We start from the raw sequence: 24,154 nt of genomic DNA on the forward strand, positions 1-24,154 counted from the left end.
ATCCATTAATCCTTTATTAAAATTAAAGAAAAAAAAGTAATAATTATTTTTAATTTTATAAGAGTTTTTATTATACTATTAAAACTTATTAAAATTAAATATTAATAGAGAGATAAAATAGTAATTAAGTAATAATAAGTATAATAATTAAAGTTAAAGTAAACTATTATATAAATATAAAATTTAAAGTAAGACTATTAAAGAGGTTTCACCTTAAGGTATAATTAAAAGGAGAAATATTTATAATATATATTTAGATAATAATATAATCCTCTTTTAGAGTAATCTCTAATTAGTATATAAAGGCTAGACTTATAACTCTCTAAATTATATAGCTTAAATCTCTTACCTTTAGATAGAGGATTTAACTCTTTTTATATATATTTTAAAACTTAAAGAATTATTATATTAATTAGAATTAAAATAAATAAAAAGTTAAAACTTATAGTAGTTATTAAAGAGATATTATTGTCACGGGTCAGGCTCGGGAATACAGGTGAACAGGGAACGCTTTAGGCGGATAGGTTCTATTGCTACGGATAGGCACTGCCGGCAGGTCAGGCTCTATTGACAAGACGTAGCTCGAGGAGCTACGTTCGGGAGCTATCTGGCGGTCGGTCAAGATCTTCTGCGATAACGTATCGCCACGTGACTGAGATCCACTTGGCCTATCGGTCTAGGGTAACCTGGTCTGGTCTTACGCTGTGACAGTATCCCCCTCTCTAGCATCGAGCTCTGTCGAGATGGGCACTCCGTGGTCTCATCCATCAGGCCCTTTTCTGCGGTCCCGGCTTATCGGGATACCTCCTGTGGAAGTTGGCTACGACCTCAGCAGCGTTATCCACGTAGTCGGCAGGGACTTCAGTTGGGTCGGTGTATCCTGCCCATTTCACTATGTACTTCAGTCTGGGGCGGCCTCCACGGCCGCGGCGATCCCAACGGGAATCGAGGATATCTTCCACTTCCCACTCTTCCACTCCTTCGACCTCGATAGGCGGCGGCGGGTCTGGGTTCTGGCCTGGCAAGGGGTTGGTGGCGGCGGGTCTGAGCAGGTTCGTGTGAAACACCGGGTGTATCTTCATGCTCGCAGGCAGATCTAACCGGTAGGTATATGGGGAGATGACCTTTGTGATCTTAAGGGGACCGATGTTCTTCCAGTCTAGCTTCTTCTGTGGCCTCAAGGTCTTGATATTCCGGGCATCGAGCCAGACATAGTCGCCTTCTCGATAGCATCTGGCGGGTCTTCTATGACGGTTCGCCTGGTCTTCGTAACGGGCTTGTGCGGCTATGCTCTCGGAGCGTAAGTACTCTAGTATCTCGTTCATCGTCTGTGCGAACTGTTCCGCATCTCTCGTGGCAGGGGTTCCTCTGACTGTGATAGTAGGCTCAAAGCCCATCCGGGGGTTAAATCCATAGTTCGCGAAGAACGGGGATATCCTAGTGGTCTCAGACTTTAATGAGTTCGCTGCGAACTCGGCCAGGGGGAGCCATCGGCTCCAGTCGTCTTGCAGGTATGACACATAGGTTCTCAGGTACTGCTCTAGTATGGCATTTAGCCGCTCGGTCTGTCCATCGGTTTCGGGGTGATATGCGGTTGATAGAAGGGCGTTGATGGATAGCTGTTGGTTAAGCTTCTTCCAGAATTCAGCCACAAACTGAGGTCCTCGATCAGATACTATAGTCTGTGGAAGGCCATGTAGCTTCCACACTTCCTTTAGGTAATATCGGGCGGTATCTTCGGCATCACAGGTTCCCTTGCAGGCTATAATATGTCTCATCTTCGTAAGTCGGCAGGCTATGATCAGGATAGCATCGTTCCCTTCGCTAGGTGGCAGGTGGGTTATAAAGTCCATTGATAGGTGCTGCCAAGCTCGCTCTGGCACGGGCAGGGGCTTTAGGACTCCTTGTCTTGCATCTCGGGCGGGATTCGATCTTCGGCAGGTGTGACAATTCTTAACCCATCGTTCTACATAAGATAGCATTCCAGGCCAGTAGTAGTCGCGTGAGAGTAGGTCATAAGTGCGGGCGCGGCCTGGGTGGCCTGCTATGGGGTGTTCGTGACTTGCTTTCAGCAGGGCAGCCTTCAGGGGGTTGTGGTCTGGAATATAAACGCGGTCTCGATAGAGTAGTCGGCCTTGTACGATAGTGCACTCGGCCAGGGTGATCTTCGGGTGGCGCTGGGCGCCTTCTCTTACGGCCTGCAGTATTGACTGTAGGTCGTCGTCGGTCTGGTAACCCTCTTCTAATAGGCGGTCGATATCCCCCGGCAAGTCTATGGAAGGACTTGGTTCTGCTGGGGCTGCAGGTATTTGTAGGTGCGGCTGGCGTATACGGGCCCTCTGAACCTTCAAGGGTGGAAGCTGCCAATTCTCTTTCTTTAGGATTACCTGGCTCTGATGCGCCAGGCGCTCATCCCCCTCCTGAGGCAGGTCTTCTGACCTCCTGGTCAGAGCATCGGGCTTAACTCCTTGCTTTCCGGGTCGATAGCTAATTTGAAAATTAAAACGAGATAGGAACTCGGACCAACGGGCTTGTCTTCGGTTCAGTAGCTTCGTTGTCGTAAAGTACTCTAGGTTCTTGTGGTCTGTGATCACCTTGATCGGCGAGGGTGCGCCCTCTAGTTCGGGTCTCCATTCCTCAAAACAGCGGATAATTGCCATCAGTTCCTTATCATATATCTCGTAGTTACACTCGGTGGCTGTGTGTTTCTTTGAGAAGAAGGCTACCGGGTGTAGCCTTCCTTCGTCGTCATATTGCGATAGCACTCCCGCCGAGACGTAGTCAGAGGCATCGGTCTCAAGGATTACATCTCTGGTCCAGTCAAACGGGCGTAGGATCGGGGCTGTTGTAAAGGCTTCCTTCAGCTTTAGGAAAGCTTTCTCGCAGGCATCATCCCATACGAAGGGCACGTCCTTCTTCGTCAGTCTGTTCAAGGGTGCCGTGAGCTTTGAGAAGTCACGGATGAACCTCCTATAGAAGTTCCCGAAGCCGATAAAGGCTTGCACATCTGTCAGGCAGGTCGGTGTCTTCCAGTTCTTGACCGTCTCGACTTTCAAAGGGTCCATTCTAATCCCTTCCTGGCCCACGATTAGGCCTAGGAACTTCGTCTCCTTAACTAGGAATTCGCATTTAGCAGGATTGGCATAGAGCCCTGCGGCTCGGAGCTTCTGGAGCACCAGCTTAAGGTGCTCTATATGTTCCTCTCGGGTTCGGCTGTATATCAGGATATCATCTAGGTAGGCTGTACAGAATATATCTAGGTGTTCTCTTAGGGCGTCGTTGATATAACGTTGGAAGGTTGCAGGGGCTCCTGTTAGTCCGAAGGGCATGACTAGGGATTCGTATAATCCAAAGCGTGTTCGGAAGGCTGTGAGATATTCTTCGCCCTTCCTTATTCGGAGGTTATTAAAGGCAGATACGATGTCTATACGGGAGAAGTACTTCATGCCGGATAGGTTGTTTAGGGACTCTTTGATCAGGGGCAGCGGGTAGCGGTCCTTGACTGTGATGTTGTTTAGGGCTCTGTAGTCCACGCAGAATCGAAGTCCGCCGCCGGGTTTCTTTACAAAAAGTACTGGCGACGCGACAGGCGAAGAGCTAGGTCGGATAAATCCCTTGCGTAGGTTCTCCCTAAGCCACTCTCGTAGGGCTCTCAGCTCCTCACGAGACATTCCATATAGTGGCCCAAAGGGTAGCTTCCCTCCAGGTACCAGTTCGATGTGGTGGTCTCCGGATCGGTGCGGGGGTAGCTTCTCGGCTTCCTTAGGCGAGAAGACGTCTTGGAATTCTTGTAATTCCTCGGGCAACTGGAAATCTTCGGTCTTATCCTGTAGTCCTCGGTCAATCTGTTCGAGTGTGATGGTGTAGAAGCGGCAGCTTGGTCTCTGGCTGTATAATCGGACAGCCTTTAGGGATATAGGGAGGATATCCTTCTTCCTTAGGTTCTTAGGGATGCTCTGTTCTAGTTGGCGGAGGAATTTCTTTGGGATGGTCTGTAGGGCTTTGATTTTTGTAGGTTTAGCTGGCGTATTACAGAACTTCTGGCAGTATGGGCTATTAAAGGTGAAGGTGTGGGTTGCGAAGCCCACCTGGGGGTCATGCTGTTTTAGCCAGGGCATCCCTAGGACTATGGGATAGCTGGCTAGCCGGGTGACGTAGAATAGCATACTCTTCTGGAAATGGTCTGCGATCCGGAGTCCGGCACGGACATAGTGGGTAATCTGCCCACTCTCGGCGGGTCGGCCGTCGAAGACCTCTATCTCGAATGGTCTCTTTAGGGGGTAAAGCTGTAAGTTCTGGGACTTTGCCCAGCTTTCATCGATAAATCCTTTCCCTTCCGCCCCGCTGTCGGTCATGGCGTAGGAGGGTATAGGGTCTTTCCCAGTCGGTATTAGGTTAGCTGGTAGAATCATCAGGTTAGAACGTTGGTTCCCTTCGTCTTCGATAGGGATCCCATGGACGGCGGCAGTAGATAGTCTGATCTTCAGTGCGGGTATTGGAGAGGCGAGAGCCTGTCGCCGACTTAGGACAGGCTTGCCCCGTTTTCCTGATGGATTTGCGAGTTACGGGAGTCAGATCGGCTAGAGGTCGGGGACTTAGGAGACTCCTGACGGCTGGGGTGGCGCGGACTATAGGTGATAGCGGCATGTCGGAACTTGGCTGGGCCGGTATCTGGTTCAGGGCAGTCGCGGATATAGTGAGTAGATGAGCCACAACGGAAGCATTGGTTGTTTTCCCGACGATAGCTGGGGCGCTGGTAGCGGCGTTGGTTGCTTAGGTCCATAGGGTCGCCTGAGGGCTGGGCTCTCTCTGGGGGGCTACGGCCCCTTTGAGGTGAGGGAGACTTCCTTTCCTGTCGTGTGGTCTGGATATAGGTAGGTCTAACATAAGCTGTGGTAGTCGGTTTCCTGGAGATATAGGGTCGGGTCCTCTCGCGGTGTTCTTGCAGGCGGATATCTAGTCCTCGGAAGTGGGATACGAGGGTGTGGTAGCTGTAATCGGCAGGCGGGTTATGGAGGAGCATTTCTGATAGTTCCTTCGAGACGGCCTTCTCTAGGAAGGGGGCCAGGGCGTCACCTTCTATGCCGCCTTCTAAGGCTAGGCTCTGGAACTCTGCATGGAAGGAGAAGAAGTCTCTATTGCCTTGTCGAAGGGTGTCTAGCTTTCTTCGTGCAGTTCGGGCTGCATTAGGGTCTCCATAGGCACCCTGCAGGATATCTAGGATATCAGTATAGTCAGGTAGGCGGCAAATTCCATGACGAATATACGGCTGTATGAGTTTATAGGCATCATCATTCAGCCGGCTGTTCACATAGCCCATACGACTGATAGGGGTTGGATAGCGGTCTCGGTTCAGGCTTAGCTTCTCAGTGACGGCGTCACAGAAGCGTCGTAGGTCGGCGCGGGTTGCTTTAAACTTATCAGGGTCGGGGATTCGTTCTGAAAGCTGGGCGGAGGCGGCAGATTGTGTAGCAGGAGGTGAAGGCGTTTCCATAGTCTCAGCTATTTGTGCCTTAGCATCAGGGTCAGATGTGACGGGTGTCAGGGTTGCTACAGTAGGGAGTCGGGCGGCCACGGCTTGACGGGCTTCCTCTTGAGCCTTATAGGCCTTGCCCTGGGCTATCTCTAGTTCCTTCTCCTTCTTATCCAGTCGGTCCTCTATCCATGACTTCTGCATCATCGCTGCGGACTTCTCGACTTGCATTGTCTGTATTATATTCTGGAGGTTTAGAATTTCCTCCTGCTGGGCTTCGACTTGGACTTGAAGCTCTATAAGCTTCCGATCAGTAGCGGTTTGACCTTCTTCTTGCGCTGCCATCCAGGCATAGGCTTCACTTAGGTACTGATACCATCTATCGGGGTCTTTCGCGTATTGCGCCTCATATTCGGCGCGGTTCCCTGGGATAGCCGGGGGAATCGGGTGGGTAGGCATTGCGTTCAGCGTCCAAAGGGGAGGAGCTACGTAGTGTCACGGGTCAGGCTCGGGAATACAGGTGAACAGGGAACGCTTTAGGCGGATAGGTTCTATTGCTACGGATAGGCACTGCCGGCAGGTCAGGCTCTATTGACAAGACGTAGCTCGAGGAGCTACGTTCGGGAGCTATCTGGCGGTCGGTCAAGATCTTCTGCGATAACGTATCGCCACGTGACTGAGATCCACTTGGCCTATCGGTCTAGGGTAACCTGGTCTGGTCTTACGCTGTGACACTGCAAGGCTTCCATAAGCAGCTGTATGCACCACTGTAATTGCTACAATAGCAGTTATTAGCCAATCTTTTGCCTCATGGCGTAATGGTTAGGTGCAGCCGTTACAACTTTAGGAAAATCTTTTTAATTAATTTTTAGCTAATTTATTTAAGCTTTATAATGCTATAGGGTAAGCTATTACTAGCTGCACAGTATGCTGGCCAACTCGCTTATCAACTACGTTATATTAAAAAATGTAGTAACCTTACTTAATATTAAATTAAATAAGATTCTTTAATTTCCTTAGAACCTTGAGATTTAATTGATAGCTAGTAATAATCAGGTCGCGAAGCAAAATAGTAAGATAAATACATTATATTACAGCATAACAACATGACATAACAACTCAAGGGAAGTATTATCCTTATATTAATAAGATAATATCTAAAAACAAATAACTTTTACACACTATAGAAAAACTCTTGACATTATCTGCTGATTCAAGCCAATCCTACTGCCTGTCGAGGACGGTCCATCCAAGGCCGCCAGTAACTACCTAATTGTTCATTAATTATTTGTACGATATCGCGGCCCCAGCCTTCCAAGAACCAGAAGTCATTAAGATCATGCAATAAGGCTCCAAAGTAAGCAAACAGAATCAGCGCCGGGGGCTGACGCTGTTGCAGCTGCATGAAATATTCGTCTGGAGCCCAGTGCAGGAAGACCAAAGGTGCTGCCCAGCTTCGATTGTAACTCCATTTCTCCAAAGTCTGCTTGTCCATCATTTTGAACTGGCTGGCATAAAGAAAGCATCTCCGCAGAACCTGCAATACCTCATTATAAGTTTCGTTTTGTTCGCTGAGTGCCCATGTTTCCTGGATCTGGTAGAGATACTCGTCCTCTGGCAATAGTTCGCGATCCATATCCAATTCGTTCCAGTTCCCAAGTTCGAGCAGGGGGCCTAACGGACCAAGTCGCACATGGTCGTATACGCGATGTAGAACGGCCCGCACTCCACGGATCATAGGAATCCATTCACTGCCAAGGGCGCGTGTGGTTGGAGAACTTGAATCTACTTCAGCAGTGTCGCTGCGGCTGGGACGTCCAAGCATGCCAAAGATGTAAATGATGTTCAATGCTGAACTTACAAACAGACCCTCGCTGTTATCGTTGGTTACGTGCAGTATATTGTCGCGGAACCCCTGCAGCGACGTGTTGTGGTGGCGAATTGCTGCCAAAATGCTCTCCTTGGTCCTTTCTTTTCTATACGCGAGATGCAAGGCAGCGAGGCTTAGAATGCCGTGCATCACGAACGGGTGACGTGAGGCGATGCGCGGGAATACAGTCTGCCAGCAGTAGTCGACCTGTGGACATCTGACAATGTCCAGGCTGGTTGAGATGGTCCAATGATGAAGCAAAGCCAAATCGTTCATGTCGAAGGTTGTCGTTGAGGTGCAATCTGGGATAGTTGCAACTGAAAGGCTATTCCCTGAAATCGGGACAAGTTTCAAGTCGGAGCATTGGTTCGTGGTGGCTGATGGAACGGGGCTATGGCTCTCTGATATGTTCCTGCTCTCCAGCCTCGATGAAGTTGCTGAGGCCGGATATATGCAAAGCAAACCACGTCGAATGCAGGACGAGCAGTCAGGTTTCTCTTCACTGCACTAATAAATGGCAAACAGTCGCCCTGTCAGCTAATGAGGGATGGACAAAAGCAGATAAGATCAACCCGAAAGGTCGGAACCTTAACGCAGCGGATCTCGACTCCTACCTTGACGCGACGCCGCTTGCAGTCAATGCATCCGCGCCTTGACTTTGTATGGGCTCTGCGTTGGTTTGGCTGAGCTCGTTCCGGCATCTTGAATCTGCTGTGGGACGGTCTTATCGTTACGGCAGTAGCCGGACAAAGGAGATCGATCAAGATGGGAAAAAGGAAAAAAAGGCGGCAATGAACGAGATACGGGGAACAATGCGTCAATCTGTTTCTGGAATTCAATGCTGTGGGGCCTCGTCTCGGCTCGTCTAAGTAAAGTCAAGGGCAGCGTTAATCTGACAGGGTTTTCTTCGGAAACTACGGATATGTAGTAATTTTTATGCAAGCTTTGTCCTAAGGCGTTATGACTACTAGTTCAGGTTGCTAGGCTGACTCGTTCAGCAGCCCTGGCGTCAGTGCATGGATGTGATTGCCCTGGGTCCTGCCACGGAGCTGCGCCTACTAGTGACGTGTTGTTCGCTGGTGCGTTTGGGCCATATTCGTGTTGGATTGGCGGCTGGGAAAGGGCTCCACTTTCCTTTATCACAATATTATTCTTATATCCAGAAAAGGAGGGGGGATAGAACCAACCCCTCCCTGACAGACTAATAAAAGAGAAGGAAGTCGACAACCAAGAATATCACAACATTCTGCTCCACATCTTATTACACTCACCCCATCGTATAGCTGCGTATCCAGCAACCACGTCACCTCCTAGTTCAACTCCTGGTCACCAACCATCCACCTTCTCCACCACCAACCAGCACCATCATACTCTAGCTGTAATAGGACGTGAAAAGGCTCTTGCAATAAGACAGGTTAATACAAAATCGGTATTCGTATTATTTCTCTTTTAAATAATGCAACATATATGAAAATAATAGCTGGATGGATTTTTTTCTTAGTCTTACGATTCTCGCGGCTATGTTACGTGTGTACTGCAATTTTCACCTACTTACATAATACTCTTTAAGAATCACGCCCCTAACTGTAATCCTATTAGATACACTTATAGCTCCTGCTATAATAATGATATCCCATTGTATATTAGTATATTCAAAGCGATTCATCGGACCTGACTAATTCCCTCTATCTAATGTATCTAAGGTGTTAGATCACCGGCTGATTGGAGTGCAATTCCGCGCCTTAAACACTTTGTGGTTGAGTAGCTCGTTTTTCTTCTCACCAGACTCCGGGCAACATCCTCCATCTCACTAGCGAGCAATACTCCTTCCATTGAGCTCCATATTTGATACTACAGCGTTTTTCATCGCGATAACAACGGTGCCAAAGAATCCAGGTCATGAAAATCGCGTAGGTCCAAGGAAGGAGGTGTTTGGTGCCACAGAGAGCACACATGGCGTATGCCTGCAGCAGGTCGCCAACGTAGTTCGAATGACGGGCAATTCCCCACCAGCCTTTTCATAAAGTTAGCTTGTTTCAAATTCTACTAAGTATGCCTAGTAGAGGGACTAGGAAATCTTATCTTGGTAATGTCTCACCGGAAAGTAGTAGCAAGGTCGTGTGTTCTTTTCCGTCTGCAGTTCTAAAGGTACAACGCATCACTTTGGCTTTTCTCCCCCAGATGTTGCAGTTGCCGTTACTCAGGCGGGAGCTGTCTTTCTGCGCGTTGGCGGAACGAAAGATTATGTAGCCGCCGAGGTCAACTGCCACAAGTGAGGCAACAGCCAGTGGTGAGAGATGCACGGGGTGACGAGAGAGGTATTGGGCCTGGAGCGTGTACATCGTAGGCAGCCAGGTAGCGGAGCCCCATGCAAGATAGAAACCGAAGTGGTCATGACATATATCAATGGTCCGGAGATACCTACGAAGGTTGTGAGTAAAGTAAAGAGATTCGTTGCGTGTGGAACTTACCAGCTCTCGTTGACGAAGAAGTCAACAACATAGACTGCCTGGAAAAGGTTGATAAGAACCATAGAGTTCGTTATATAACCATGAATTTGGTACTGGAGGGCTCCATATGAAATGTTGCTGCAGACCTCAGTCAGCGACCTTCGCAACACAGTTGGTTAGTAGATGGAAAGAAATGGACTTACATAAGGCTCCAACCAATGATGCCGGGACGACCGTTATGAAAAAGTTTCCAGTCCCAGCCCTGTCCAAAGCGAGGATTGAACTCAATACCCATTAAAAAGTCATAAAGAGCGGACCCTAGACAAGGAATATAAGTAATTAGTTCTGTGCTATCGTGAGGAGTGAGAAATCTCAACTTACCGCTGAATGTGCGATCTCTACTATGAGACGGAGCGTGGTATGCCTTTACATAGGCGATGACGGACAAAATATACCCATAAGAGTTAAAAACGATAATGAGCGAACCCCAGTAGCGCGCAATGATAGATGGATCAACGGCTCCAGTCAGCCATAGTAGCGTAAAGACCGAGACTGTAATGGCCCAAGCTGAAAGGCCGTTGGTGTTATAGTGTAGTAGCTCTCCTCCAGCAGTCAACTGACCTGTGCTCATGCCAGGCAGGACTGTGTAGAGTAAGGCTTGGAACAATACCCAACCGACGTACGCGACCGCAACTATACCATTGGGGGCGGGCCCGTAATATTTCAAAAAATACAAGAAACCGACTTTGTGCATCCCTCCCAATGCGTTAAGGAGAGAGCCCCCAAAATACTCGAAGGCGATCCAGCCTAAGACAGTGAGGCTAGGAGGAACTGTAATCATGAAGATACAGGCTAAGTTGGATAGCCATGAGTTGCGCCTGTTTCGCCACGAAAGATCGTTTCTGGCAGCCACTGTATGGAAGGGTTCTTGGCAACGATTAAGAGAGGCTCTCCTCTTGGAGGCGGACGTAAGGCCCAGACGTTGCTGGGACCCCAGCTGTCTCTCGAATTCCATGTGATAAAGGTGCAGGGGGGCGACAATGATACTATTATTCGCTGAGGCAGTGGAAGAAAATGAAGGTAATCCTATGAGAAGTTGTAGGAGAAGAGAAGGAATTCATTGGCGTGATGGCCTATACTTTATATGTATTGACATAAACAAAGGCCCAACCTCTTACTCCTGTACGACCGACAAGTCAGGAGGACCAGAGAGATCCATGGGCTTGAATGAGTACGTATTCAGGAGTTGTGGCGGTGTGAATGTGGCATGAGTTACAGTCTTTCAGATGGCTCGAGCTCAGAAGTTGAATCGCACTTGTAAAGTCGAGGCTCATGAGGCTGACTCGTTAACATCGGAACTAGTACGAGTTTACAATCGAGACGTTGGTTTTAGAATGAGAGGGCGCATGGCCCACGCAACCTCCACCCGTCATAGAGCCAATGGGGTTTCATGATGCCTAAATCTTAGGACACGCATGGGATGAGACACTCGGCCCCACGTGTTTTCCACAACAGGGAAAAAGCGAGCACTGGTTGGCGTCCCAGCCCAGATAGGAAAGGACCCACTGTCAAACCCGAAACTGCCCTGTTGCGCTCAGTCAAATATCCAACACGGTTTTGTCTAGGCTGTTTCTCGTATTTCGTTCCTCGCGATCTCTCTCGGTATTCACTGTCTATCGCATAGGGTGAGAGATATAAATTGGCGCCTAAGGATGGGCTCCACTCGTTATTACAGAATATGAGAGAAATTCGAAAGCCCCCTTAGAAGGAAATACTAAAGTATTGCACTGAACGTACTTGAAGTGTTAGGTTAATGTAATGTGGAGTAGTAAATAAGCCCTAAGTGTTAGGAGCTGAACCGTTTAATCTCATAATGTGTGGACGCTAATTGTATTAACATTCTAGAGAGGCTATGCTTACCTCCTAAGCTATTAGAAAATATACCGCTATTTATATTCAATTTTCTTTATAATAACGGGAAGGAAATAGTATATAATTTGCTATTACTATGAAGGCAGATCTAGTAGAATATAATATTAATATTATATAACTACTAGTTACCCGGGAGAATACAGCTATTAGTAAGTTTGAATATATTAAATTGGCTTATATCTAATATACTTAGAACCGGATGTCCTTTAAAAACCTATTGTATCTCTTTAACTTTAATGTTCTTACCTTGGAATAAAAAGTATAGGCCCATGCTTATATCTTACTATTTCTTTATATACCTGCTTTTATTTAAAAAATTTGAATAACATATGTAATAAGCATGCCAACCAGACAAGTATACCAACCACTGCACTATGTATTATTGAAAATCCTACCTTAGAGTATTTCTTTTATTATAAATAAAATAATTAAAAATTTAATAGAATTTTTTTTTCTTTAAAATAGTATAGTTAAATATATTAAGAATTCTGTTTTGTACTAGGCTTATGTTGGCAGATGACGCATGGCGTGGTGCTGAGCGGTGCGAGGTGTCACGTCTCTTAATAGGCAAGTAATGCGTGTTAGGCTTATTGCTGTAAAGAAGTTTTATTGATAGCTGGTGAGCTAGAATCTATGAAAGTGCTAATGAATGTGATCTATACACTGAAGGTGGTCGTATGGCTCAATGTGAAATGAAGGTGATCCAGTCTTAGAGCTTCGTGATCCAAGTGTTGCACTGGATGTGCTTAAAGTGGATTGAAGGTCGGGTCATTCATAATGAGCAGCAGTAGTGAGTTGATTGGTTCTATCTTCTGTGTGGGATATTCCATCCTACAGGTTTTACTTTAAATCACCCAGCTTGATTACCAAGGGCTGTTGTTCCTGAGGTTCGTTGATGCCGTGCCCGGCCTGTGACACCAAGTGATCCACCGGAAGAGGATCGTAGCTGGGAGTGGTGATCCTGATATGATTGGTGAACATTGTGGGGGCCACGCGACGTAGCCACGGGGGTCGTAACACTAAGGGTAAAGAATATAACAAACTGGTGATCTTTAGGATAAATTGTAGAAAGGGCCAATCGGAATCGTATGCCTTGTTGACCCTAATAATAGAGCTCGCTTTCGAGGCTTAGTACAATAAGCGGATGCGTGTGGATCGGCTTGGTTTATGCGTTTGCAAGACGCTCGTTTCTCGTTTAATATTAGTTCAAGCCTCGTTCAAGTTTGCTCAGCGTCACACTAGTAAAACTTAACTGTAATTCAGAGCAAAGGCCAGTGCGGGAATACCTGCCACATCTTGCTACAGTATCGATCTCTTTTGAGCAACCTGAATAAGCTGTCGTGGCTGGTTATAATGTAACCTCGACTAGATATGATTTACCATGTAGCTATCAATTCCTAGACAAAGGATTTATGATATGCTTGAACCATCAATACCAGGGAGAAAGAAATTCCTGAAATAAAAGCAATTTGTAGGCGTCGCAACACCGCTCAGGAACGCCAATTAGGGTAGTCCGGTGTCTGTCACATTGCCGAGTACGAAGATGGCATCATGGCGATCCCATGGCCTCAGGACGGAATCCGGCAGTTCACTGACACTTTCCAAGGCCAAAACCTCGTATTTGGCTACAAATAACTGCTCAGGTCCGAAAGAAGGACGGACGGAAGGTTCCCGGCAATATATCTGCCACGCTCTACCCGAGTTCCCTTGAAGTTAACCATCTCAGCTGAACAAGAGCGAAACATGCGGCGCAAGTGTTGTGAAAGTAGGTACAAAGTTGAATTACTGAAAGCCATTTTACAAGTATATTCGTCGCGTTTCGATGTACTGAAAGTTAGGCGCTGATAATCCGGATCGTCTATTCTCGCCATCGTATACTTGGATACGACAATGACGGCAGCTGGTCGGCTTATACCTTTCAATTCAGCTACTAATACACCGTAATAAAAGCTAGATCTTAACATAACGTCGTAGAATCGACACCTCGGCCAGGGACCCTTGCAACAACTCTGCGTAGGTCCGAGATTAACTGATGCTAATGTCGTGATGCATTCGCGCTCGGTTGCCTGCGACCGACCAGGTTTGGAGGAAATTTATCCCCTATCTTCATTTGGCGTATATTATACAGTTGGGGTTAAAAAGGCCCTACATACCCACCAGTCTACCTAGATACATTTGCATTCTGACAAAGAATATCCCTCCAACTAGCCAAATTTCAAGAAAATGGCAGTTTTATCCGTTTCTCACCTCTTGTCATTCTTGGCACTATTTGCCATAGCTGCTGCTCAGATCCCCGGTAACTTGCCCATTGACGAGGCAGAAAAACAGTATCTCGAAAGCCTGCCCCCTGACAAGCTGGCTGAGATTTTTAAAATTTACGAGCAGGGCATTGCCGGCCAATATCCCGCATCACCCGATGTCATTGAGGCACAGGAGCTCATCTGGAGCTACGGGCAGAGCCCCCCCCGTATACCCGACCCGTGAGCTTAACCCCTCTCACCTGCTACGTCGGGCAGGTAACGCCTTAGAAACGTTCAGCGACTAATCTAAGGGACCTAATGTTAAGCGCCGGGGAAGGGACTTGGAGATTGGTCTAGTGCCTATCAACAAGCATCAGCACTCGTGGCTCAAATGTCAATTAAGGAGAAAGTTGCCGTTACATCTGGGCAGACAACTGTCACGAATGGATGTGCTGGTATGATCCCAGGCGTGCAGCGCCTTGGATTCCCAGGAATGTGCCTCAGTGATGGCCCTAACAGACTTCGGGAAGTTGAAGCTGTCAACGGTTATGCATCTGCCATTACCGTTGGTGCCGCATGGAATAAAGAACTGGCTCTTGCCCGTGGTTACCACATGGGTCTGGAAGCCAAAAGCAAGGGAGGTAATTCAACCCATTTAATAAAGTGCTTCAGCAGGGATTCTTAACGTCTTTCATAGTGAACAACTTGTTGGGGCCCAGGTTCAGTGACATAGCTCGGGCAATAGTCGGTATCGCTCCAGCCCAAAGAGCCCTACCGCCTTCCGCTTTAGTGATAGATACCAATGCGTCGATGACCGACCTATAGTTGCTCCGCTTAGCAGCTGGGAGGAGGCCATCGGTCTGCATTCGGACCAGGGCAAGGTCCGTTGGTTTGCCAGGAGAGCACCAAGGCCACCTTCTAAGAATCCGGTGGCGCATCGTTCTGCAAAGTTGACAGTTGTATTTCGTACTTGGTGATGATGCTGTAGGCGTTTCATGAACATATCGAAGAATCCCAATCTAGATGATGTGTAAATCCCCTGACGGAAGAGACCGGCGAATAGGCCAGCGTAAAAGTCGAGAATCCTGCACTCGACGAGAATCATTCTCGCTATCGAAAGTAGCGTGGGTTTTGGCACACCCATTTGGCTACTGTCGACAAGTTGCAAGCGCACGTCATTTTAAGGGAGTTAACTTGGTTCAATGCTTACCTTGACCATATCGATGGGCTGGATGACCGTGGTTGCAATCATACCAGAAATGCCCCGGTTGATGAAGGGTAAGATACCTCTCCTGAGTGGTGTATGGAGAATGCCATTAGCAACCTGAGGTTCCGTCCTCTGCTGTAAGTTCTTAGTGACAGTACCTACCTCGGATTGCACGTCGCTAGCAACCAAGGAAGAACCCATTCTTCTTTGACAGAGGAAACGATCAAGACAAAACAAATTGATTGTATAATACTCATGTAATACCGAGCGGTAGAACGTGGTAAGCTATTGTGCTATATTGCGACTCGCTGCGAAAACATCAGACACCTTTACTACTTATATTCAATCAATACTCATACCCACTGTGTAATATATGAGTTCGGCTCTTTAGAAGCCAACAACCGAGACTTGTGATTGAGCTACATGGAGGACTGGGCTCGGGAACAGTTTCCGGTATCGATCCGGATTCGTGCCCAAGGTTCGTGCCTCTAACCCCATCAGGAGTCAAATGACTTGATTTCTCATCCCGTTCAGGGGATCGACAAAAGACCAGTGCGAAAGCCTGGACCCCAGATCAGCCGAAACCCACGCGGGGTAGAATGACTCGCTCACCCACTCGATGGGGTAGAACCTGGAGACTCTTGACTTCACTGGTCCCAAGACCAAACCTTACCCCGCGAATGCCCCGGACTGAGAGAACCCCCGCATTGTGTGATCCGGCTTGAGAACTTGGGGCCGGGCAGAGTCTCCTTGAGAGGCCACCCAATAACATGACACCCTAGATTGGCCGAGACTTCCACTAAGGTCTTAGAATTTTATATATAATGCCACAGGGATCTTCTTTTCCTTTGTTCCTGTCATCCCTCTCGTGCTCGTTCCAACCAAATGTTTATAACTACCCACCAAACAGTAACGCAACATGGACACGAAGGACATAAAGAACAAGGACTCCACTACTGCTTCGACTGAAATCGAGCACAGAGACGGCACCCATGTCACTTTCGAGGTTATCGATGAAGCCGAGGAGAGGCAAGTCGTACGCAAGCTCGATCTCCATGTGCTCCCTCTGATGACCTTGGTATATTTCTGCATGTGTGAGTATACTCTCTTTCTGACACTCTTCCAACCCCATCATCCGAATTGGAGAACAACAGGCTGACCAACGCAGACTTGGACAAGCAATCGATTACATACGCTGCCATTTTCGGATTGCGCTCAGACTTGAACCTAACTGGCGAAGAGTACAGCTGGTGTGTCTCGGTATTCTACCTTGGTCAGCTACTTTCCAACTGGCCTGCCGCATACCTCCTCGGCCGACTGCCTTTGAAGACCTTCATCGGCTGCACCATCGTTGTCTGGGGCGTGGCCTGCGTTTGTGTAGGTCTCCCCCAAAAATTTGGAGGAATGATGGCTGCACGATTCTTTCTCGGTTTAACCGAAGGCGCCGTCTCTCCAGCCTTTGTCATGTTGACCTCGGTCTGGTACAAGCGTCGAGAGCACCCTGTTCGCGTTGCCACTTGGGTATCTATGAATGGCTTCGCTCAAATCATGAATGCACTTATCATGTTCGGGCTCGGCCGTGCCAAACTGGCTATCGAGTCCTGGCGGGTACTCTTCTTTATCATTGGTGGGTTGACTGTCACGTCTGGGGTGCTGTTCTACTTCCTGCTCCCAGGAGACACCATGACAGCCTGGTTTCTGACGCCTCGCCAACGAGAGATCGCCACTAGGAGGCTCGCTATAGATCGCAGCACCCGCGATCGCACAGACTTCAATCGATCTCAGTTTAATGAAGCTTACAAGTCACCCATCACTTGGCTCTACGTATCAATGGCGCTTGGTATTACTCTCACGACAGCCATAATCAAGGCGAGTGGATTCTGACCTCACCGTTGATTTGCAGGTCTTGCTAACTCTGGCGGCAGTTTTCTTCAATCGTTATCAACGGCTTCGGTTACGATAAGTATACTACGATGCTCGTGGGGCTGCCCGGCGGTGCCCTGAACATTCTGACAACTTGGTTTGGAGCTTTTGTCCCGCGTCTCGTCAACAGCAAGTACAGTCGAACGTGTACGGCCCTTTTTCTGTGCTGAACATGACACCTCCGCCAATCCAGCAGTCCTCTTCGATGGTGATAGGTTTGCCCATCTGAGGTCCTTGACCGCCCTGGCAACCTGGATGGCGAATGCTGTAACTTGCTTGCTCAGCAGCTGCTCAGCTCTCATGGCTAGCAACGTGAAAGGAAACACGAAGAAGTCGTCGACCACAACAGTCTTTTTCGTGGCTTATTGCGTCGGCTGTATCATCTCACCTCAGGCTTGGACTGAGGCTGACGCGCCCCGGTATCTTAAGGGATGCATCCTCAGCATTGCTTCGTTGGTTTACCTGATGATCACTTTGGTCGTTTACGCATTTCTGCTGGACAAGGAAAACAAACTGCGGGACAGAAAGGCGGCAGAGGGTCACGTTGACTACATGGTGGAATCACAAGGGCGTGCCGAGGGCATCCAGAGTGGCGTGGCCATTGATTCGGACTTGACTGATCGCCAGGACAAGGCCTTCCGATACATTCTGTAACTAGGCACCTGACAGTGTCTAGAGAATCCTGAACACGTTAGTGTAAGTGGTGAATACTTTGCGATGATTCAAGACGTCCCAATCTCGATAGGCCCCACCATTAGTTACGACGGCAGGTAGGTATTGAAAGCTTAAACAAGAATGATGAACAAAGTAAGCCAATAAAGAATCTCGTAGGCCTATGCAACTGTGAATAGTGGCTTGAACGCTATTGAACTTGATAACGTACGCACATGATTTGAAGTCCATACAGAAAACTCGAATATTTGAAGCATGGGGAGTGCGGGGCCGGTTAACGCTTGACCCAAACCCGAGGCCGAACCCGAGCTCGAGGCCTTTCGGAAGAAACATCCGGAAAGGACAATCCATAGTCCCTCGTCTGGGCCTTGACCGAGAGCTCGGTCATTATGTTCCAAATGGGCCCGGCCGCAATTGCATTTGTAAAGGGCGAATCCTTGTTCCGTAGTTTGATCTCAGCTCTATCGATCCTAAAAGGCACGCCTGGTCGCTTGCTCTCTGACCAACTTCCACATACTGGACAAGGATGTTGAGGAAAACTCGATGTCAACGGGCGGCGTCGCAAGTTCGACCGCTACAATACGTGGCTTGGCCCTCTCGGCTTACTCCCCCAATTGCAATAGATGCGGCACGTGCCCATCAAAAGATACAAACCCCGTACACGCCATCCTGCCGTCATTTCAGTGGCAGTGGAGCTCGATATGCGGATCTTATCGTCCAGGTCCCTTCAATGGCCGAGTCTATCAGCGAGGGCACACTTGCAACCATCCACAAGAAGGTTGGGGACCGAATCGGAGCGGATGAAGAGATTGCCAGCATTGAGACGGACAAGGTCGATGTGGCAGTCAACGCAGCCGAGGAGGGAGTCGTTGCTGAGCTGTTGGCTCATGAAGGCGATGTTGTCACAGTTGGTCAGCCCATCGCCCGCATAGAAACCGGTCCTAGGGACAGTGCCACTACATCTCACGTTCCCGAAAAGCAATCCTCCAATAAAACCGCACAGGATGACCCGGCTCCCGTACAGAAAGAGTCCGGAGAAAGCAAGAGTGTTGAAAACAAAGAGCAGGCAATCGAAAGCTCAACACACTCCACAAGGCGCGCAGCTCCTACAAGTCCTTCACCGGCAAGCCCACCACAGCCCATCGATGAGCATGCTGTTGACCCGAAACGCAAATCCTCCCTACGAGGCGAGCACATGGTATGTGTCGAATATCCAGAAGCCATGATGTGGCATAACAGTGTCTTGCTTCGGAAATGCTTACCCTTGGCAGGAGAAAATGTCACGCATGCGCAAAACCATTGCTACACGCCTCAAACAGTCTCAGAATACATGTGCCTCGCTGACGACGGTTCAAGAGATTGATATGACGGCTCTGATGCAATGGCGGGTAAAGTATAAGGAAGACGTGGCTAAGCAGTATGGCGTAAGATTAGGCTACATGGGTGCCTTTGCAAAGGCCACAGCTCTTGCTGCGAAGCAAGTCCCCGAGATCAATGCCAGTATCGACACGGATCGTGAGGTCATCACCTATCGAGACTACGTCGACATCAGCATCGCCGTCTCCTCTCCTAAGGGCCTAGTGACACCTGTGGTAAGAGACTGTGATTTGCTGAGCATAATCGAGTTAGAAAAGGAAATTGCCATCGTGGCACAGAAGGCGAGTCTATCACTCCGCCAGTGCATTTCGTTCTGCTAACTAACCTTCATGATTTAACCTCTAGGCCCGAGAAGCCAGGTTGACCATGGATGATCTCACTGGTGGCAACTTTTCCATTAGTAATCCTGGCATTTTTAACTCTTTGTTCGGGACGCCGGTGATCAACTATCCACAAGCTGCGGTTTTCAACATGAACACAATCAAAGACCGTGTGATTGCAGTGGACGGCAAGCCCGAGATCCGACCGGTAGGTGCTGCTTTTTAATCCTTCCTGGTATATCAGCGAGCTCATGATGAATCTAACAGATGATGTATATCACCGTAACATACGATCACAGACTGATTGACGGTCGGGAAGCCGTCTCCTTCCTGAACATCGTTAAGAACTATATCGAGGACCCTGCTCAGATGCTTCTTGAGTAGTATGGAGAAGGACGGGACATTAGGGATATTCAACTTTCATTCCATCTCCCAGAGTTTTTCAATTACTGTAGACGTGTGCTGTCAAAAAGAAAATGATCAACAAAAGAGGCGGCAGTTGTCAATCTTTCAAGCTCTCTTGTGTTCCGCATCGTCGGACCACATCGCTAGTTATATCACCAAGGGAAAAATTCTAGATATGAGAGTAACAAATATGTATCTTGTTAAGAGACTCTTAAGAATATTTCTATTGCCTTAATATTATGATATTTATCACTCTACCTATGCAATGTACCTAATATATCTAGTAGGAACCTATATGCTCTTTGCGTTCAAGGTCGTGAATTTCGCCAGTAACTTCTCTGTCTTATCGCTTTGGGAAGCCCAAGTAGTGCAGGACTTCTTTTCAAGTATTATAAGTTGGATGCTTGTTTAAAATTAGGCCCAAGACTAACCTAGCATGTTTAGTGGGAAGACATTCGGAGTTGTCACTGTTCCGCATCTGCACGCTAAAATTCGAGAGTCGGGGCCTCGGCTTGAGTTTCCGTGGGTCACGGATATGCTCATAGATTTATGTGAACCAACATCCGTTCGGCCCGGGGGTACCCCGACGGCGGGGAAGTACGTGTGAGCAATTGTTGGTTCAAGCTCGGAGGCTTGTCTGGCAATGCCGGGAGTTGAGGTGGCCATGCTATCATGCCTTTGAATCTGGCCTCATTATCACCACGGTCACTTACTGTTTAGACTGAGGTTGCAATCTTCAGGGTTACATGTTACCTGATCATACTTTGCGCCTGAGAAATCTGGAAGCATCACCAAGCTTTGGGGGACACGCACACCGTCAACGATGATGCTCTATGCCCAAAGAACCCTGGTGGCGCGGGAAGCCTTCAAGTTTCGGTATCGTCGTACAACCTCTGTCGGTTACTGCCTCTCCATCGTCAGATCCGGTGCCTGTTCTTGCGTGCAGCCAAAGAACCTACCATGCGCCCAAAGGACATTCGCATCGGCCGCAGAGGCGTTGGCCAGGGGCGAGAGCCATATTGCACAGCATCAGTTCCAAGATATTCCCTTGGTGCCTATATCATCAGATCTAGATAAAGATTCACAGCCGGTGAGTAAAAGAAAAAGGTATACAAGACTTATCCAAGGTGCTGATACTAAGCTAACCTAGAGTATCTCCGACTCATTCCTGCAGGGAGGGGCGGCCAACTACATCGACGAGATGTTTAGGTCGTGGAAGCAGGACCCAAAGTCTGTCCATGTTTCTTGGAGGACATACTTCCGTAACATGGAGGACAGGTCAAGGCCCGCATCTGAGGCCTTCCAGCCACCACCAGGACTTGTATCCTCTCGTCAACCGTTGGCCACACCGGGGCTCGACTCCGGCCAGACAGCCGAGGTGTTATTACATCTCAAAGTCCAGCATTTGGTGCGCGCGTATCAGTCCCGAGGACACTATCATGCCAAGACGGATCCCTTGGGTGAACGAGTGAATGCCTTGCACGTGGGTCCCAATCAATCTGGTCTCGCACGCGCCGTCGAGCTTGAGCCATCCTACTATGACTTTACCGAGAAGGACATGGACCGCCATTTCAACCTCGGCCCTGGCATACTTCCTCGCTACGCAACTGAGGGCAGAAAGTCAATGAATTTACGTGACATTATAGCAGCCTGCGAGCAGAGGTACTGCGGCAGCTATGGAGTTGAGTACCTGCACATCCCAGACCGCGCCAAGCGTGACTGGTTAAGGGATCGTCTCGAGATACCCAACCCGGCCAAGTTCTCGCGAGAGGAGAAACGCCGAATTCTTGATGGTCTCATTTGGGGAACGTCTTTTGAACGATTTCTCGCCGCCAAGTTCCCCAACGAGAAGCGTTTTGGCTTAGATGGCTCCGAAGGACTCGTTCCTGGTGTCATGTCCATGATTGACCACAGCGCCGACGTCCATGGTGTGCAAGACATCACAATTGGCAGCTGTCATCGCGGGCGCCTGACCATGCTTGGAACTGTGTATGGAAAGGCACCAGAGGCCATATTTGCTGAGTTTGCTGGGCGGGTTCGCTCGGATATGCTGCGAAACATGGCTGGTGATGTCAAGTACCATCTTGGCCACCAGGGCCAGCGGGTCTCTCCCGATGGGCATACTGTGGATATTTCTGTCCTTGCGAACCCCTCGCATCTCGAGGCAGTTGATCCCGTCGCCACAGGCAGAGCCTTTGCAACCCAGCGGTTAAACAACGACCCGAAGAAGAAGAGGAACATGTGTGTCACTCTTCACGGCGATGCTGCTATTGCAGGGCAGGGTGTTGTCTACGAGACTCTTGGCTTGTCGCGCTTGCCGGCTTATGATGTGGGTGGCACCATTCGGCTTGTTGTCAACAATCAGGTTGGGTTCACTGCGGATGTGCATTGTTCCAGATCAACCCCTTATGCCTCAGACATTGCCAAGGTTGTCGACGCCCCCATCTTCCATGTCAATGCTGATGATGTAGAGTCGGTTGTCTTCCTCTGTAAACTAGCGGCAGACTGGCGAGCCACGTTCCATAGCGACTGCGTTGTGGACATCATCTGTTACCGGAAGTTTGGCCACAACGAATTCGACCAGCCCAGCTTCACGCAGCCTCTGATGTACCAAAAGGTCGCTGCACAAACACCCTCGTTAGACAAGTACGTCCAGAAGCTGGTGTCCGAAGGCTCGTTCACGATGGAAGAGATCGATTGCCTGCGCGAAAGCGTCTGGAACCGTCTGAACGAGATATACGACAGCAGCAAGGGATTTGTCTCGTCTCGGGAAGCATTTACGGCCCCGTGGCAGAGTCTAAAGTCTCCGGAGAGTCTAAAGAACGAAGTTCTACTACCCGTCACTACAGCCATTGACGAAGCAATCGTTGAGCAGGTGGCAGCCAAGGCTCTAAGCGTCCCCAGTGGCTTTCAGCTACACAGTAACTTGGAGAGAATCCTTACGGGGCGTAAGAAGGCCCTGGACAACGGAACGGTAGACTGGTCTACCGCAGAGGCATTGGCCTTTGGAACTCTGTGTCTTGAGAAACATCCTGTGCGTCTTACAGGACAAGATGTCCAACGAGGAACCTTCTCGCAGCGTCATGCCGTGCTGCACGATCAGGAAACTGGCGAGTCTTGGACACCTCTGAATAACCTTGCCGTAGAGCAGGCACCCTTCGAGGTAGAGAACTCGCCGCTGAGTGAGTTTGGTGCCCTGGGCTTCGAGTACGGCGTGACATTGGCCGATCCACACTCACTCGTCATGTGGGAGGCTCAGTTCGGAGATTTCGCAAACAACACGCAGGTCATCATTGACAACTTTATTGCCAGCGGTGAGACGAAATGGCTTGACCGGTCTGGCCTGGTCCTCTCTTTGCCCCATGGCTATGATGGACAGGGCGCTGAGCACTCATCTGCCCGCATCGAGCGCTTCTTGATGCTCTGCTCGGAGGAGGGTAGGATATACCCATCGGAACCTGAGCGCGCCCATCAAGATGCCAACATGGGACTGGTCTACATGACTACGCCCGCCAATTACTTTCACGTTCTACGTCGGCAGATGAGAAGAGAGTACAGAAAGCGTATGTATTTCCCGCAGATGCCCCTTGCAGACCTTTTGACTTGCCTGTGCAGTTACACAGTCCCCAGACTTTCTTGATGTTTTTGAAGGCCAAGCTTCAGAAATCACTTACTGACTATCATATAGCTCTCGTCATTTTCTTCTCGAAATCTCTTCTTCGCCACCCACTAACTCGCTCCGATATTGCTGACTTCACTGGCTCATCAACCTTCCAACCAGTCATCACCGACCCCGAGCACGGCCAAGCCATCGAGGATCCGGAATCCATACAGCGAGTTATTATCTGCTCAGGCCAAGTATATGCCGCGATCCAAAAACATAGAGAAGCGGTAGGCATCAAGGACGTGGCCATCACGAGAATAGAGGAGCTTCATCCCTTCCCCTGGGCTGAGGTGAAATCTAATCTTAATCAGTATAAGAATGCGAAGACGATTGTTTGGGCGCAAGAGGAGCACTACAACGGTGGAGCGTGGCATTACATACGCGATCGATTAGATGCAGTCCTTAACGAGACAGAACATCTTGCTAGACGCCGCGTGCTCTTTGCGGGTCGTGGAACGAGCGCCAGTCCGGCTACAGGTCTCAAGCATGTTCACTATGCTGAGGAAAAGGCACTCCTTCATGATGTGTTTAATGTTCAAAATTAGATAATAACGCATCTTGGATTTCGCATGCTGAGTTCAGCGCTCTACAAATACAACACATCTCAAGTCCGCGACTGAT

The 24,154-nt window shown here is 48.8% G+C and overlaps 8 protein-coding genes across 8 annotated transcripts; 5 read left to right on the forward strand and 3 right to left on the reverse strand.

The window, feature by feature from the left end:
• Nucleotides 1-6,594: 6,594 nt before the first annotated feature.
• Nucleotides 6,595-8,251, reverse strand: FOXG_12966 (uncharacterized protein). Its single transcript, XM_018392911.1, has 2 exons — nucleotides 7,958-8,251; nucleotides 6,595-7,850 (listed from the first exon to the last, which is right to left on the reverse strand). Exons 1-2 carry the CDS (start codon nucleotides 8,042-8,044, stop codon nucleotides 6,687-6,689), a joined length of 1,251 nt encoding a protein of 416 aa, XP_018251517.1. The 5' UTR covers nucleotides 8,045-8,251; the 3' UTR covers nucleotides 6,595-6,686.
• Nucleotides 8,252-9,121: 870 nt separating this feature from the next.
• Nucleotides 9,122-10,634, reverse strand: FOXG_12967 (7-dehydrocholesterol reductase; the record flags this gene model as incomplete). Its single annotated transcript, XM_018392912.1, has 5 exons — nucleotides 9,122-9,357; nucleotides 9,442-9,764; nucleotides 9,815-9,931; nucleotides 9,997-10,111; nucleotides 10,175-10,634. The coding sequence occupies 5 exons, from the start codon at nucleotides 10,632-10,634 to the stop codon at nucleotides 9,122-9,124; spliced, it is 1,251 nt and encodes a 416-aa protein (XP_018251518.1).
• Nucleotides 10,635-13,948: 3,314 nt separating this feature from the next.
• FOXG_20824 (uncharacterized protein) lies at nucleotides 13,949-14,650 on the forward strand (the record flags this gene model as incomplete). The annotated part of the gene is made up of 2 exons (XM_018401131.1): nucleotides 13,949-14,205; nucleotides 14,323-14,650. 2 exons carry the CDS (start codon nucleotides 13,949-13,951, stop codon nucleotides 14,648-14,650), a joined length of 585 nt encoding a protein of 194 aa, XP_018251519.1.
• Nucleotides 14,634-15,144, reverse strand: FOXG_12968 (uncharacterized protein; the record flags this gene model as incomplete). Its single annotated transcript, XM_018392913.1, has 2 exons — nucleotides 14,634-14,907; nucleotides 15,140-15,144. The coding sequence occupies 2 exons, from the start codon at nucleotides 15,142-15,144 to the stop codon at nucleotides 14,634-14,636; spliced, it is 279 nt and encodes a 92-aa protein (XP_018251520.1).
• A 947-nt stretch (nucleotides 15,145-16,091) lies between these two features.
• FOXG_12969 (uncharacterized protein) lies at nucleotides 16,092-17,056 on the forward strand (the record flags this gene model as incomplete). The annotated part of the gene is made up of 2 exons (XM_018392914.1): nucleotides 16,092-16,266; nucleotides 16,341-17,056. The coding sequence occupies 2 exons, from the start codon at nucleotides 16,092-16,094 to the stop codon at nucleotides 17,054-17,056; spliced, it is 891 nt and encodes a 296-aa protein (XP_018251521.1).
• An 89-nt stretch (nucleotides 17,057-17,145) lies between these two features.
• Nucleotides 17,146-17,749, forward strand: FOXG_12970 (uncharacterized protein; the record flags this gene model as incomplete). Its single annotated transcript, XM_018392915.1, has 2 exons — nucleotides 17,146-17,242; nucleotides 17,292-17,749. The coding sequence occupies 2 exons, from the start codon at nucleotides 17,146-17,148 to the stop codon at nucleotides 17,747-17,749; spliced, it is 555 nt and encodes a 184-aa protein (XP_018251522.1).
• A 748-nt stretch (nucleotides 17,750-18,497) lies between these two features.
• FOXG_12971 (uncharacterized protein) lies at nucleotides 18,498-19,848 on the forward strand (the record flags this gene model as incomplete). The annotated part of the gene is made up of 4 exons (XM_018392916.1): nucleotides 18,498-18,965; nucleotides 19,039-19,359; nucleotides 19,490-19,672; nucleotides 19,732-19,848. 4 exons carry the CDS (start codon nucleotides 18,498-18,500, stop codon nucleotides 19,846-19,848), a joined length of 1,089 nt encoding a protein of 362 aa, XP_018251523.1.
• An 844-nt stretch (nucleotides 19,849-20,692) lies between these two features.
• Nucleotides 20,693-24,078, forward strand: FOXG_12972 (oxoglutarate dehydrogenase (succinyl-transferring), E1 component; the record flags this gene model as incomplete). The annotated part of the gene is made up of 3 exons (XM_018392917.1): nucleotides 20,693-20,959; nucleotides 21,020-23,432; nucleotides 23,558-24,078. The coding sequence occupies 3 exons, from the start codon at nucleotides 20,693-20,695 to the stop codon at nucleotides 24,076-24,078; spliced, it is 3,201 nt and encodes a 1,066-aa protein (XP_018251524.1).
• Nucleotides 24,079-24,154: the final 76 nt, after the last annotated feature.

This window comes from Fusarium oxysporum, chromosome 9, assembly GCF_000149955.1.
Source record: "Fusarium oxysporum f. sp. lycopersici 4287 chromosome 9, whole genome shotgun sequence".
In the NCBI taxonomy this organism is placed as follows: domain Eukaryota; kingdom Fungi; phylum Ascomycota; class Sordariomycetes; order Hypocreales; family Nectriaceae; genus Fusarium; species Fusarium oxysporum.

Coding starts and splice junctions, on each gene's coding strand:
- FOXG_12966 (XM_018392911.1), bottom strand. CDS start 8,044: ATGCCGGAACGAGCTCAGCCAAACCAACGCAGAGCCCATACAAAGTCA. Junction 7,851..7,957: donor GCAAGCGGCGTCGCGTCAAG/GTAGGAGTCGAG, acceptor GCCATTTATTAG/TGCAGTGAAGAGAAACCTGA.